General features: G+C 39.0%; 1 protein-coding gene across 1 annotated transcript in view; it reads right to left on the bottom strand.

Annotated features, from left to right (window-relative positions):
• The window catches only part of lama4 (laminin, alpha 4), a 157,684-nt gene that overhangs the window by 70,866 nt on the left and 70,333 nt on the right, over positions 1–16,485 (bottom strand). Inside the window, exons 9-14 of the mRNA XM_069886827.1 lie at positions 14,986–15,137; positions 12,618–12,728; positions 10,148–10,259; positions 9,447–9,611; positions 7,076–7,269; positions 1,052–1,168 (exon numbers count right to left, since the gene is read on the bottom strand). Coding sequence (XP_069742928.1) covers positions 1,052–1,168; positions 7,076–7,269; positions 9,447–9,611; positions 10,148–10,259; positions 12,618–12,728; positions 14,986–15,137 — 851 coding nt within the window. The remainder of the gene's footprint in view (positions 1–1,051; positions 1,169–7,075; positions 7,270–9,446; positions 9,612–10,147; positions 10,260–12,617; positions 12,729–14,985; positions 15,138–16,485) is intronic.

Raw genomic sequence — 16,485 nt, 5'->3', positions numbered from 1 at the left:
GTGGGAGAAGTCCCTACAGATTAAGAAACCACAGCCATGGACCAGCAGGGTAGATGAAGGCCTTGCACCAGGTGATTGGCAGCTGGTTGCTTGCTTCTGGGAACCATGTTATGGGACTGGGCTTCATGAGAGTGGCAATAGTGAGCAGAGGTCCCAAAGGGTCAAAGAGCTTTCCATTCACTTCAGGGGTTTGGAACCAGAGTCTGAGACGGGTAACGGATTGCTGTAGGTCAAGTTCATTGCTGGACTGGACAGGGGCCGTGTGGCTACAGAGGGTATGGGAGTGTGGGAGGCAGCAGCATTGGAGAAGATGGCAAGATCGATGGACCCTACAGGTCTCTGAAGGGACTCTTTTTTTTGTCTTTTTAGTGGCCTGTATTGGTGGCACCTCTTGTGTGCCTTTACAGGGCAAATAAATGAGCTTCAAATTGAACAGGCTCCAGTTTTCCTTGGATAACACATAACCAAGATATCTCACCTGAGTATAACAAAATTAACTCTTAGCTAAATTAACATTAAGATTGGCTTTCAAAAGTTTATTGAACAATTTCTCTTTAAAATGACTCTCATAAGTTATCCTTGATCTCAAGAGACAGCCTAAGAAGAAAATTCCTCCACAGAATGCATTGTTACTGTCTATTTTTTTAGGGGAACCAGCAGAAGTCAGTGAACAGATGAGAACTTTTGGTATTTACACACCATTCTCAATCCGGAAAAACAGAAAATGCTGCAGTTGATTACATGATGTAACATTGAACTTGTTAGCATGTAGTATTAGTATTACTGCTAATACTCTGGTCTTAGAATAATAATTTTACACATGCGGATTTCATTTCAAAAGTTAATTATTTAAAAATTCTGAATCTATACAAATTATGAAAAACATTCTTAAATTAAATTTGAAAAGATTACTCATATTGTGCAGTTATTTTTCCATCTTTATTTCACTCTTATTAAGATTAAAGAAATAATTCATATTGTATTTTGGATCAGTCCTTGGCTTTCACATCTACTAATTATTAGAATCTATTATGTTCATAACATAGCTTACCACAATTTTGTATTCTATTTCTGATATAGCAATCTCTGTGTTCAGCAGGTCATCATTAGCCATTTGAAGGGTCTCATTAACAGCATTAAAATGTTTGTTCAATTCATTATGCAATCGCTGTAGAAGAAGAAAAAATGAAATGTAAACATTATTTAGATTGTTTAGTGGAGTTTTATATTGAGATAATATTCCAGAGACACAGAGTCTGCTGATGCTGGAATATGGATCAAAAACAAGGTGATGGAGGAACTCAGCAAGTCAGGTGGAATTAGTGGAAGCAGAGGGATAGTCAATGTTTTATGCTTAGACCTTGCAACAGAATGGGGTCTCTTCCTGAAACATGGTCCATCGCTATGTCTCCAGAGATGCTGTGTTACCTACTGAATTCCTCCAAAAGCTCTTTTTTTGCATTAGCTTTACAAATATCTTTGTTTGGATTCTATTAGGAATTGCCTGAAATTGTAACGATGTACAGACCCCAGCTGCTAAACACTCCATACTTGGCAGAAGTAGAAGAGGACAATAGAGGCAGCTTGCCATCTGTTTAACATCCTGTCCTAATGCTGACTCAGACTTCATTCTCCCAAAAGGCATTCACTGCTTTGAAAGTTTACATATACAAATCTCAAAGGAAAAATAACCTATCCCTTGCTTTCACAGCAGATTAACATTGATGAAGCGCAAATAAAATATCTCATGACTGGATGGAGAACAAACACTTTTGTTAGTTTATAACTATGGGTGGCATCTCACAGTCATCTTTGGAAGGGTTCTGGGTTTAGGCAGCAAACCAAGGTTTATATGTGAGCAGATGGGGGCAGGGCCGTGAGGCAGGGCCAAACATCAGCACAACACACTACCAGTGAATCCCAATTCATTGCATTCACCCCTTCCTGCAGAATTTAAGGTCTGTGAATGAAGACAAAGAACATGGAATATAAAAAAGTTTTAAAAAATATATAGTTATTTACAAATTTACAGATTTAAGCGGTCCGGGTGTCTGGAGATCCTGGTAGAGTGCCTTAGCATCGGGAGGCCTTGGACTCTTTGGGTCTCCTGGTCCTCTTGTGAGGGAGGAGGTGCGAGCTCGGTCTCCAGCTCACTGTGGAGGGTGATGTACTTTCCTCCAAAACCGGATACCCTGAGGTTCTGACTGAGGGTGGCGAGAATGAGCTCCATGGCTCGCAGGGCACTTGAAGCAATGGACCCTCAGTTCCAGTGAATGCTGGGTCCCTGATGGAGACTGTATCCTCTCTGCCATCCGCGTAATCCACATTGGCATACATGGGATTGGTGTGGAGCAGTTTCACCCTTTCCACCAGGGGAAAGGGTGCTTCCGGAGAAGGACTGGACCAGGAGTGATGAGCCAGGTTTGGAGTATAGATTCTGATGCTGATCTTCTTTTGAAATTGAATAGGAGCAGCATTGGTCGTGGTACATCGTAGCGACTGGATAGAATGGAGTGCCGTAGGGAGGACCTTTGCCAGTGTGAGTCTGGAAGGCTTTTTGACTTCAGGGCCAGTTTGACAGCCTTCCAGACCATCACGATTTCCTTTCCAACCTGCCCATTCCCCCAGTGGTTATAGCTAGTAGTCCTGTTGGACATGATGCCCCTCACCAGTAGGTACTGATGCAGCTCGTCACTCATAAAGGATTAGCCCTGGTCGCTATGAATATAGCTGGGATACCTGAACAGGAATTGGAATCTAGGACCTTTATGACTGACAAAGTGGATGTGTCTGGACATGGAATGATGAACGGGAAGTGGGAGTACTCATCAATGATAGAGAGGAAGAATGTGTTCCAATTCATGGAGGGGAGAGGTCCCTTAAAATCACACTGAGACATTTGAAGGGCCTGGATAACTTGATCAGGTGCACCTTTGCAAAGCGGTAGAAGTGCGGCTTGCACTCTGTGTAGACCTGGAAAGACCTGGTCATTTCCCTGACATCTTCCATGGAGTAGGGCAGATTGTATGGCTTGACAAAATGAGCCATGTGGGTAACCCCTGGATGGCAGAGCTTATTATGGATAGACCACAGTTGGCTGGTGTGTGCAGAGGCACAACTTCCTCTGGATAAGGCATGTGGAGGGTCATTAAGGGCTCCTGGCTGATGGGGAATGTCATAATTATAGGTAGAGAGCTTGATCCTCCACCTAGCAATCTTGTTATTTTGTTTGCCCCTCTTGACATTATTAAACATGAATGTGACCGAACACTGATCAGTGGGGAGCCTAAATTTCCTACCAGCCAGGTAATGTCTCCAGTGCTTCACAGCTTCTATGATGGCTTGAGCCTCCTTTTCCGCAGATGGGTTCTGGAGCTCGTGGCCTTGCAAAGTCCAAGAAAGAATGCCTGCCTGGATGAGGGTAGCAGTCAGGGCTACGTCTGAAGCATTGTTTTCCACTTGGAAAGGTACATTCTTGTCCATTGTGTGCATGGCGGCTTTTGCAATGTGCTTCTGGAGGTAGTTAAAAGCCGTTTTGGCATCAGCATAGAGGGGGAAATTAGTGCCTTTTAAAAGAGGGTAAATCTTATCGGCATATTGAGGTGTAATATGAGAAAAAACCCAGGCATATCCTTAAAGTCTGGAAATGGGGAGCTCTAACAGGGGGCACATCCTATTGGGATTAGGGCCAATGATGCCATTGTCCACCACATAGCCCAGGATAGCCAGACATTCAGTCCTGAACATGCACTTGTCAGAGTTATAAGTGAGGATCAAGGCTTTCGCCACATGGAGAAAACTTTGGAGGTTGGGATCATGGTCTTCCAAGGTGTGGCCACAGATGGTGACATTATTGAGGTAGGGGAAGGTAGCCTTCAATTCATACTCATCCACCATTCTGTTCATCTCCTTCTGGAAGATAGAAACCCCATTAGTAATACCGAAAGGGATAAAGATAACTGTTAGCCTCAAATGCTGTATATGGATGTTCCTCGGAATGGATTGGCAGCTGGTTATAAGCAGCTTTCAGGTTGATGGTCAAATAGATCCGATACTGTGCAATATCATTCACCATATCCAAAGTTCAAGGGAGGGGGTATGCATCCAGGAGTGTGTACCAATTAATAGTTTGGCTATAGTCAATTACTAGACTGGACTTGTTTTCCCCTTTTACAACTAACACTTGCGTTCTCCATGGGCTGGTGCTAGGTTCAATGATACCTTCATCGAGCAGACATTGTGTCTCTGACTTTATAAAATCTCGGTCTGCTATGCTGTACATCCTGCTCTTGTTAGCAATAGGTTTGCAGTCTGAGGACAGATTCGGGAAGAGAGGTGGGGGGAGGTCGATAATCAATGTGGAGAGGTCGCATGTGGATTCTGATCTTAGGGGCCCTCTGTTCCGAACCATTATGGTGGGAGGGGACCAGAATACTCCAAGGTCATTCTTTTAAGGTGACACAGGAAGATCAGAACCAACAACACTGGAGCACACAATTCATCAATACATACAGGTGAATCTTACAGAACTCCCCACCCTTCAAAAGACAGATGTACAATGTTGTTGAATCGTGTAGAATGCGATTTCTTATGTGATCATTGGAAGGATACATCTTTAGGTTGTACTCTTGCACAGTCCATGAGTCTATGAAGCTTTCAGTAGTGCCTGTGTTGATTAGGCATTTAGTGGAATGTCCGTTTACCTTCACAGTCACTATGGAGCTGCTAAGCTGGTGAGGTCCTGATCTAGGACCATCGAGGCTAGGACCCCAGAGACTCCATACTCTTCACTCGAATGGCCTCCACTGTCTTGGGTTGTCCTGGATGGGGAAGATGGCATCGACACAGTGGCGCGGAAAGATGGCCACCCTCCTTCCTGCTCTGACAATGATGGTGCCGAGTTGGAATTTGGATCATGGCAAGATGGCTGCCGATCCTTTTCGTGCTGTTTCCTCACTGCCACTGCCAACCTCCGTCGGCAGGCAGCACAGCATGTGGGTTCGGGTGAATTTGAGGTAGATGCCTTTGGGCTGGAATTGGATCTGGGAGCGGTGCAGGCTGTGGACTTCCCCAGGCTTCCCCTCATGTGACAAACCCTCACCCAATGCCCTTCTTTGCCATGGCTGGAACACACTGAGTCTTTAGCCAGGCAACAAGATCAGGGATGCCAGTTCTTCCTGTAGAAAAAGCACTCTCTAACATGGGAGGACTCCCTAGTATGGGAAGCAGCAGCTGTAAGGGCTGGGTTAGCGGGAGCAGCTGATCCTTGGAAGGGGTCACCTGGATGGCCAAGCTCGCTGGCTTTGAGGTATTCATTCTCAAGCTTGGCTTGTTCCAATGATTTAGCCAGTTCAACCTGGCTAGACAGGTCCTTCTTACCCGACTCAAGTAATCGCTGCCTCATGTACCTCGACCAGACCCCCGCGACTAGTGTGTCCTGGATCTGTTCTTCTTCATGAATGCAGCCCGTAGCCGCTTCATATCTCCACTTCTTGGCAAGCGTCCACAGATCCATCAATGGTGTCTCCTGGCTGTTGGCAACATAGAGTGAGTCGGTGCCTTGCTAGGACCTTGTTTTGTGACTTCAGGAACCACGCCTTCAAAGGCTCGATGGCTTCATACCCTTTCATTCTTACCCTCAAAACGAGTGTGGACTTCCTGAGTTCATCGGCGTAGAAGACATCTCTGGTCACGTTCAGGTAGGCCTGGAAGCAGTCTAGCCAGTATGTGAACTGCTCAGCCATGCTGGGGGACAGAGGGTCTATAAGCAGCATACCTGACTTGAGTAGCAGTTCTATCGTTTAGTGAATAAGCTAATAAAATTGTAGCATGAATAAAATTCCTCATGACTGGAGGGAGAACAAACACTTTTATTAGCTTATAACTATGGGAAGGGTCTCAGAAGGGTTCTGGGTTTAGGCGAGAAACCAGGGTTTATATGTGAGCAGATGGGGCGGAGCCAGCCATCAGCACAACACACTACCAGTGAATCCCAGTTCACTGCATATTGATACACCACTTGACAATATTAAATGGATATTCATAGGTTCTGAGGCCTAAGCAGCTGGCAGCTGATTCCAGATATTTACCCCTCTCTATGTCGCAAAGCATACCCTTAAGATCTCGTTTAAATGTTTTCCCTTGATTTATGCTCTGTAGGTTTAAACTCCCCTACCCTGCGTAAAAAAATCCTGAGTATCTTTTCTATTTATGCTCATCATAATTTTGTAAATCTCAATAAAGCATCCATTGGCCTTACATATTCCAGTGAAAATTAAACTATCTTATATAATTTCTCATGATAACACCAATGCCTCCTCCCTTCCACCCATTCCAAGCAATGACCTACTGAATCTCTTCGGTACTCTCTCTAATCCTTCTGTTTTGTGGTGGCCAGAACCATACACAATAACTTCATTGTAATCGAATTCATGTTGTGTACAACTATCTCTCTCTTGTTCACCTTTCAGAGAATGTAAAATGCTAGTCCTAGCCTTACATTGGTTTTCGACTGTTACTTATCACATTCCTCCCAGTTACTTTTAATCCCACTGAAAAAAAAATCCATACTTCTTCTCGCAGAGGAATTCTTTAAAAACTGATCAGTTACATTATCAATAAACTAGTTACATTGGTTTCTAAATTAAAGTCCCTACCTTTGAGAACTACTTCAGGATTTTTATCCTGCAGCAGCAATAGCTAGAGTCTTCCGCTTATTAATAGCAAGCTTTCTTTCATAATCATTGGGAATGCCTTAAACTGAAGTCTTTTGTGGTTTCTTAGCTGACTTCCAATATAATTGAACATTCAGGTCACAGGAGGTCAGGTCAATCCATAGCCTATCAATATTTTTTTATCAATCTATGGCTGATTGGATACTTTGGATGTCAACAGTTTATATTTACATCCCCCAGCACCTTAGACAATTTTAAGCAGTCAGTAATATCCAGTTGTATCCGTGACTGCTCATGAGACCAGGGTGATTATCAGAATTTGGATGCTGCTAGAGCCGAAATGCATCCTGCCGATGAGTTATTCATTGTTTCCATTTAAAACCTTGTTGTGATATGATCACCTTTTTTCTGTGGTATTCATTGATGTTTTGCCTGTTCTTTTCCTCTGTTTGCCGAACAGTCTTGATTGCATCCTCAAGTGCCTCTTTCAGGTTTAAGAGGTTACTATCATAATAAGTGATGTCATCCAATATTTCATGAATAGAATTAGTGCTTTCCAGCATCATCCTTTCAAGTCCACGAACACGATCAAACACTAAAAATAATTAAATGGTAAACATATTTTTAGATTAGTGTTATACAATGTTCAAATATTCATTCTCAGTGTGCCATGGTTTATCCATCTAGACAATAGTGATTGTTGTATTTGATATTTTTAATTGATCACCAATTGACATTAATATATTTACCTTCTGACATACATTTTTGACTGTTTCTTGACAGAATCTCCCACTAAACAGAGAGATTTATTATTACCGTTGTCTCAGTAAAGTAATTAATATTTCTGTGGAATTTAATATGAAATGCTACTCTTAGTCAACTTCTTTGTGAATTTCTGCAATCTAATACTGTAGTATTTGAATTGAATTATTTACAAAATATACAACATTTTGAAATAAAGCTGCCAAGATTGTGAGGGTAAACTGGATTTTTAATTAAAAAAAATTTTGTTGGAATAGCAAAATATCTTACTTGTTACCTGTTAATGGAAGTGACCTTTGAATATTTTAAATTTAAATGTAGACATAAAGCATGATAACAGGCCTTTTCAGCCCACGAGCCCATGCCACCCAATTTACACCCAATTAACCTATAACCCCATACGTTTCAAAGTATACTTGTGGTCTAATACAAGTTCAGAATCAGAATTGGAATTTATTGTCATGAACAAGTCACAAAATTTATTGTTTTGTGGCAGCATCTTAGTGCAAACATTCATATAAACCACCTGACAAAAAGTAAATAAAATAGTGCACAAAAAGGCAAAGTAAGGCAATATCTTTGGTACATTGATCTTCAGGAATCAGATGGCAGTGGGAAAGAAGCCATTCTTATGCCACTGAGTGCTCGATTTTAGGCTCCTCTACCTTTTCCCTGATGGTATCAAAGTGAAGAGGGCATGGCCTGGGAGATGGGGGCCCTTGAGGATGGACATTGCTTTCTTAAGACGCCAGTGCCTCTTGTAGATGTCCTCGATGGAGTGACGTTTTGTGCCCATGATGTTGCAGGCTGAATTTACAACACTCTGGAGTTTTTTCTTGTCCTGAGTGTTGGCACATCCGTACCAGGCAATGATGCAACCAGCCAGGATGTTCATTATGTACACCTGTAGAAGTTTTCAAGAGCCTTCGGTGACAGACCAAATCTCCTTAGACACCTCACAAAGTATATCCACTGTGATTGCATCAATGTGGAGTCTCTAGGAAAGATCCTTGGAGATGTTGACATCCAGGAATTTGAAGTTCTTGACCCTCTCCACTGCTGAGCCCCATCTTCCCCTGATTTCCTCCTGAAGTTCACAATGATTTCCTTGGTTTTGTTAATGTTGTTGTTGTGAAACCATTCAACGAGTTGATCGATCTCCCTCCTGTACGTTTCCTCATTGCCATTTGTGATTCTGCCAATAACTGTGGTGTCATCAGCAAATGTGTAAAGAGCATTGGAATTATGCCTGGCCACACAGTCATAGGTGTATAGTGAGTAGAGCCGTGGGCTAAGCACATATTCTTGAGGTGCGCCTGTGTTGATAATGAGGAGAAGATACTGTTTCCAATTCGTACTGACTGTGGTCTTCTGATGAGGTAGTCAAGGATCCAGTTTCAAAGAGGGATTCAGAGGCTCAGGGTTTGGTGTTTCTTGCCCAGCACTGTGGACTGTGGGAATAATGATGTTGAAAGCTGAGCTGTAGTTGATGAAGAGCAGCTGTATATATATCTAAGTTTCTATTTTCGAGGTGATCCAGAGCTGAGTGGAGAGCTAGTGATATTGCATTTGCTGTGGAACGATTGTGATGATAGGCAAATTACAGTGGATCCAGACCTCTGTTTCGTTATGTTTTAATTATGGCCTTGACCAGCCTCTCAAAGCATTTTATCACGTTAGATGTTAGTGCTACTGGGAGATAGTCGTTGAGGCAGCTCACTCTACTCTTCTTGGGTACTAGGATGATTGATGCCCTTGAAGTGCACTGTGCACACATGGAGCACATACTGTGATTTAGATGCAATTCCCATGCATTCTACCTAAATATGTTTCAGAATTCTGAGCCCATATCATAACTTTGGAAATAGCTGAAGAAAGACCAAAGAGATGTTATGGATTAACTAAAGTTGACCTTTGGGCTCTTTTCTTATTTCATAGAAAATGATAAATTTTTCAATACTTTTTTTTCTCAATGTTAGAAATATAATAATATAAATCAACAAAACGTACACTCTTGTGCTTCTATTTTTTCATCCTCAGCAGGAGGTTTATGGTCAGAAAAGTTCCGCTTTCTCATCTCTTGCAACAATTCTTCTACTTTAAGAAAGATAATGTCAATTTCCTCAGGTGCCAGTTCTTCTTCCATGCCATATTTATGTAACCCTTCTATAATATCTGCAAAGTAGAACAATATTACTTTATTTAAATGTATATATAAAGGTTATCAGACAGCAGACTACTTTTAACTGTAATTTGAAACTTAAAATGAACACTACAGATGATGAAAATCCAAAATAAAATAGAAAATACTGCAAAAACATTCAATGCATCAGGTAATGTCTGTGGAAAGAGAAAAAGAGATTGTGCTTCAAGATGAAGAGATTTCATCTTTCAACAGCAAACTGACTAAATTGCAAATTCCCAAATAGTTCTCTTTGGAAGGCTCCCTTTCCTAGCCACATTGTCAGTTTGCAGATACGATATTATGACTACATGACCATAATTGCACAATGTGACCACATAGTAAAGTTCAGTGAATAATTATGATTAAAGAACAATAACAACTGCTTTTGAATTTAATGGTTGGTCCAGTATGAAGATCATCATCTAATTCTCCCCCATGTTTTCTCTTTTTGAGCTTGGCAAGCACACTGGGTGACTGATTATAAAGAAAATATCAGATGATAGAAATTCACAGATTATCATTTTACCTTGGGCCAAGTTAGAAATATCAATAATCTGTTGATTGATTTTGATGGCAAGGTCACTTGTTTTGGCTGTTTCCTTGTCAAACAGCTGGGCAGTGATGGAAGTCATATTCTCCTAAAATTATAAAAACACTGGCTTAAAAATTATCAATATCCTACAAATTAAAATAGAATATTTTTTCCAGAAAATTAGATTTTACTGTACATTATCAGAATTTGTACTTAAGATGGGCACAGGGAATTTAAACCATTGCTATTGTTTTAATACTAGCAAATGAATTTCTCATAAAACCTTATCTAAAATATAGAAGTGCAATGCACAAAAATGCTGCAGAAATTTAGCAGGTCACAAGGCATCCATTGGAAGCCAAGGTTAGCAGTATAATCAAAGTTTTGGACTTGAACCCTTTGTCAAAGTGTTTATCCTGGCTCAATCCTGAAACTTTGATTATAGAACCTTTGCTTCCTGTGGATGCTTCGTGGCCTGCTGAGTTTCACCAGGACTTTTGCATATTGCGCTACAATCACAGTATTAGCCGACTTTCCTGTTTAATAAAAATACAGAAGCCAATTTTAAATGGAGCTCTAAAACAAGAACACAATGCTGTAGATAAAGAAAGTTTGATATAATGAAGAAAAATAAGTTCAAACTAATCCATAGGTCAGGCAACATCTGTGCAAAGAAGAAAAAAAGAGTTAAAATGCTTAGAATTAGGATCATTCAATAGAGTAATCTTGAAATGTTAAAATTGTTTATGTCTTGTCTACTTAACCTAGTGAGCTATTCTAGTATTTTCTCTTTATATTTTAAATGATGCTAAGTCACATATGCTAATGTAAATTGAATATAGTTAGACATCCAGCAGAGAAGATGTTTAGTTTTTGAATAGTTTATATAAAAGTGCCAAAACTAAGTAAATATTAGAACTGTTATCTTTACAACTGCTCCAAAAGAGGGGCCCTGTTCTATCGTACTCAAATTTATCTGATGACACACTGAAGAGATATCTTCAAACCTGGTGGTACATAATCCATTGTGCAGAGGCCATTAATAGACCTTTTCTACAGCAGAATTATGTCTTAATTAGGCTGATGATTCAAATGACATCTGTTCTGGATGCACAGCAGGATTTTAATCTTTCTTTTTATGTAAACAGAGAAACAATTAAATAAAATCTCTAGGCCATATTTATGCTGTACCCCCGACGTGTACTACAGGAAATTAGAATAGATGTAAGGAGGTGGGGCTTCATGTGAGAGGAGATAAGTAGGTAGAACAGTACATATAGAGAACAGGGCACAAGGGAAGCACGATGATATATCTCATGAACTAGCGGTAGTAAATTAGTAGTCTTCAGTAAAGGTGATGATTAAGGAACAGGAGCTCAAGCTTGTTTGAACATTTTGCATTGGTTACACTATTGTGTAATAAAAATCAGTTTTATTTATTTAATATTTTAAATTATTTTAAGGATTCAAAGCATCCACAGCTAAAAGAATGGACTTTTCATATCACAACATTACTGATTGACCATTGATTGTATTGCTCAGACTGCTGTTGTTTTTGCCACCTTCGTTTGAAATGAATTCATGAGAATTGGTTTAGCAACATAGATCATGAAAGTTCTTGATATTAAATTATTCATTTCATTAATTACAATGTTAACAACTTCACTTTTCACTATTCCTATAAAATTGCAAATTGTCTTTTCCTAATTAGCTCATTTATTGTAACAACACATTGAATGATATGTCGGCAAAAGTTCACAAGCAAACTTGCCAGAAACTGCAATGTTCTTTGTTTTGAAATTACATAATAAATCTTCCCATGGCAAAGCTAATACAAGCATTGAAAGAAAAACAAAAGTCTCCAGGCACTGTGATTGTAGTAAAAACACAAAAATGCTGGAGGAACTCAGCAGGTCTTGCAGCATCCATAGGATATAAAGATATATAACCATCATTTCAAACCTGAGCCCTTCATCAACGAAACTTTGGTTGTCTATCTTTACCTCCTATGGATGCTGTGACACCTGGTGAGTTCCTCCAGCATTTTTGTGTTTTTGCTAATTCAACCATATCTATTTGTTTTATTTCAAGTGATCTGGTTCCTCCACAAAGTAAACCAATACAATATGGTAGGGTAAACTTGCAATAAATTTCCAAATACAATTATGAAAAAATGGTTGAACCAACAATCTCAGTGGTTTGATCATTCTGGTAAGAAATAATTCCTGCTCAATTTTAATTTTTAATGAAATTATAGAACTTTGAACAATATAATGTTTGGCAAAACCATTCATTGTAAGATGTATGACCATAAGTCATATACTTATGACTTGATAGATTGAATTTATAATTCACTTTAAACCATGAATCATTTGGAATAGTTGCATTTGAAGGTTCCTATATATATACTTATAGATATCAGTGATTTTAACAATATTCTTAAAATAAAATCAAACAACTGTACCTTTTCAGCCAACACATTATGATCGGTAACCAGGGATATGATTGCTGCTTCAAATTCACCTACCCAAAGTTTCTGCAATTCAGATTGTTTTCTCATCTCTATTATCTGGTTCTATATTGTAAAAAAAAATCTGGTAAATACATGATATGATGATAAAAAAAATTGCAATCTTATTTTTAATTGAAAGAGTTTTAAATAAATTTCTGTGAATAGTGCTCTTGCTTTACAGCTCCAGTGACTTAAATCTTATCTTGACCTGCAGTGTTGTCTGTATGGTGTTTGCTCAATCTCCCTACGTTGCAAGAGTTTCCTCGCACATCACACAGGCATTCTTCTTGGTACATTAATTGGCCACTGTAAATTGCCACCAGTCTGTAAGCATGGGGTGGAATCTGAGGTGAATGATAGGCAATACTGAGAGAATAGGTGACAGAGGTAAATACTGGCTGAATAGGTTTGTTCTGAGAGTTGGCATTGACCACAAGAGATAAAATAGCCTCTTTCTTTCCCTGTGGAAATATGGTTTCAACCAACATGTCTTGGGAAAAAAAAATTAATAATACCAGAATCTTTTAGTCACCAAAGATTAATTTTAATTTCAACACAACATGCTATGTTTGGAATGTATTCCAGCTTTAATAAGGGCCATCTTAACTCCATATACAATAATACATAAACCACTGGCAAAAGTTGTCTTCAAAGTGAAAAATAAACAAATGAGTCAAGTAGTTTGTTGTAACACTGCTGGAAAATTTCAAAGGAGATTGAAGTCATAACATCACTTGGAAAAGTTTGATTGATTTTGTAGAAAGTGAACTTCTGTCCCTTACAAGGACAAGCCTGTGGTGTTGGGAACTCTGTTGTGTTGGGTAAGTTACAAATATTCTTCAGAAGATTTTTGAAAAGTTGATATAGGCATTTGTTTACTGTTATAGTGACGAGGTATTGGAGTTTCCATAAGATTGGCAACTGGGTTTTCATTATCCCTGCAAAGTTTACTTCTTCATGTAAACATATGAATGAGGTGTGCTTCCCATTTGATGTGTAAAGTCACATACCTAAACTTATCAACAGCTGAGATTCCTGCCACTTAAAGTCAAAGAGTGCCCCAGACTTGGGCAAACATAGACTCATGGCTTGAAATTGCACCACAAATTCCTGATAGTGTTTAAACACATCATTGTGTGATTTGCATAAATATTGAAAAGTTTAGTTGCAATGTTCACAGGACAGCATTATTGGGTAACTCCATTCTCAAGCTAATTATTGGTCTCAGTACAATGTTCTTTGATGTTTTACAAATTCTTCCAGCAGTTGGCTCTTAGTCAACCTTTGCAGTCCTGAAAGGTACATTGTGCTATAGAAGAAACACTCTTCATGTTTCAGCATTGTGCTACTGTTGAATGAATGGATACTGCAGGGATAGGGAAGTGTAGAGATGGGTCAGAGAAACCTACACAGGCGAGAGATAATCAATGCTCACAGGAGGCATGCTCTCTATACAAGAAGTCTCAGAGATTGTCTGGTGCTATTGCTAGGCTGTCCTTGTGGGATTTGCAAGGAGGATTTTGAAAGGATATCAGAATTGTCAGGATTGGCCTTTAGTTTAGTAAATGCAGATTGACAGTGGCTTGACTCTAAAGGTCAAATCAGTCCAAGCACATATCAGTCCCAACACTTCAGTCTCAGGGGGGTGGGGGGGCTTGATTTTTATGAGAAGAATGTTGTCTGAATATTTACCTTTTTAAAAGTGTAATATCAGGGTAAAAAGTCAAGAAGAACAGTTATTTTTTTAGACCAATAAGCCTGTTAATGTCAGAAGAATTCTACATTTGAATGAAGATGCCAGGACAAATGAATATATTGCTATAAAGTCAAAAGACAACAATGCAGAAAGGTTTGAACAAAACAATTAATGAATTCCACAAGATGGGCATTCATTAATGACTCATGAACTCAGAGAAGATCTCAGCACATAAATAAATGCCACAAGATTTATTAAAAGCCACCAAGTTATATTGTGCACTCAGTATTTCTTAATTTAGACATTTCTTCCTTTGTATTTCAGAATGTCTTTAATAGATAGAACTTGATTAACATTGTGTTATCTGGTTAATAAATGGTTTTGTAGTCTTTAACAGTGCCTTGTTAATTCCTCAAAATTGGCATTGTGATTAGTAGTAATGAGATTATAGCCTTCAATTGATTTCATAATACTTCATGAAATTACATGCAATGTAATTTCAAAGTCTATTTTGCATCCCATTAATATAGTAGTAACAAATTATCAAATTTGAACAAAATATTCTGAACATTAATTTTCACTAATCTGTGTGATTGCTATTTGACTATTATTGTTTACACTTACATTGAAGAGGATTGCTGTGAAATTGAATTTATTCAAACGGCTATTAATGGCATCGCCAGTAATAACATTCAAAACAGTTGACTTAGCTTCTTCCAGTGATGATCCTGCTAATTTCATATCTTCAGTTAAGTCCCAAATACACTTGTCACATCCTGTTGAAATTATAGGATAAATAGCTAGTTTGAGGACACAGTAGTCAATATTATCAAGACCTTTTTCAGCTTGCTTTTCATTGAAATACATGATCAATCTGTAAGGTTCAGGACAAATGTGAATCCCTTAATTGCAGCTACATTGGCCTGGAAGTCTGCAGCCTGCAGCCTGGAAGTGTGCTGCATGCGCAGCAAGGTCTCTTCATAGGAATCATGGCCTGTTCTAAATGTATTACTCCATTGCTTTAGTGGTAAGAGAATGGTTGTAAATTCTTTTGTTTTAATAGGAGATTCTGACTCATCACTAGACCTCCCACTTTGTCTTGAGTTGAACCATTTTATCTTAATGGCTGACTTCCCTTGACGTGTGCCTTTTCACTCATAACCCCACCACGCCAAGAATGTCCTTTCTTGGCATGAATAGGAGCGGCTTACATGTTGTTGAACCTGGAAATTCATCCCTACAATCCTGGTGCTATTTCATGCATCTTCTGTAAAATGCTTGGAAGATAAGTAGAATATTTTATTGAGATGACCTCATGTTATAGGGTAGGTTCAGTTCATTGGTGGGCCCAGGTCATGGAATGCCTCTAGAGCAGCAATCACAGGTCTTCACAGCTGTAAAAACATGATAAGCCTTGTAATGTTTAAAATGTACTTGAACAACCTCCAGAGTGACTTTAACTTTCTTCTTTTAAAGTGGGGAACAGTTTCTGCAGCAGTTGAAATCAACATTAGTCAGCATTTAAAGAGGAGCAGGTTAAACAAGGATATTCAGCAATGAAGTAACAAGGAAAGATCAAGTTTGACTAAATTGGAGTTTTTTGAAGATGTCGTAATGAAGAATGACATTTCATGTTTTACATTGAAGTCAAACATTTAATGGACAATTGCAGGGCACTTATCAAAGATCCATATTGAAAATTGATCAAGAAGGTTAAAAAAAACCCAAGGGAATTAAATACAGATAAGGTGGTTTGAAAATAGTTTAGTGCATGAAATCAAAAGTGAATGGCTAGTAAGAACAGTAATGAAGAGATGTGAGGTTCCACAGCTCAGTATCATCATCATTTATGATATATATTAATGACTCAGATTTAAATGAGGAAGTCATAGTATCCTCTCTCCTCAGTTTATTTATGCTTTGAAGACAGTGCCTTGTTAATTCCTCAAAATTGGCATTGTGATTAGTAGTAATGAGATTATAGCCTTCAATTGATTTCATATGTGGACCTAATAGTGATAAGCTTATTCAATCCAGAGATACAGTATGCAAGGTAATACTTTTCAGGATGGCAGTCAAGATAATTAAGTCATGGCAATTGTAAAACCTGAAAATCTGCAGATC

This window comes from Narcine bancroftii, chromosome 6 (assembly GCF_036971445.1).
Source record: "Narcine bancroftii isolate sNarBan1 chromosome 6, sNarBan1.hap1, whole genome shotgun sequence".
Classification (NCBI taxonomy): domain Eukaryota; kingdom Metazoa; phylum Chordata; class Chondrichthyes; order Torpediniformes; family Narcinidae; genus Narcine; species Narcine bancroftii.
This window is presented reverse-complemented; position numbering and strand designations above follow the sequence as displayed.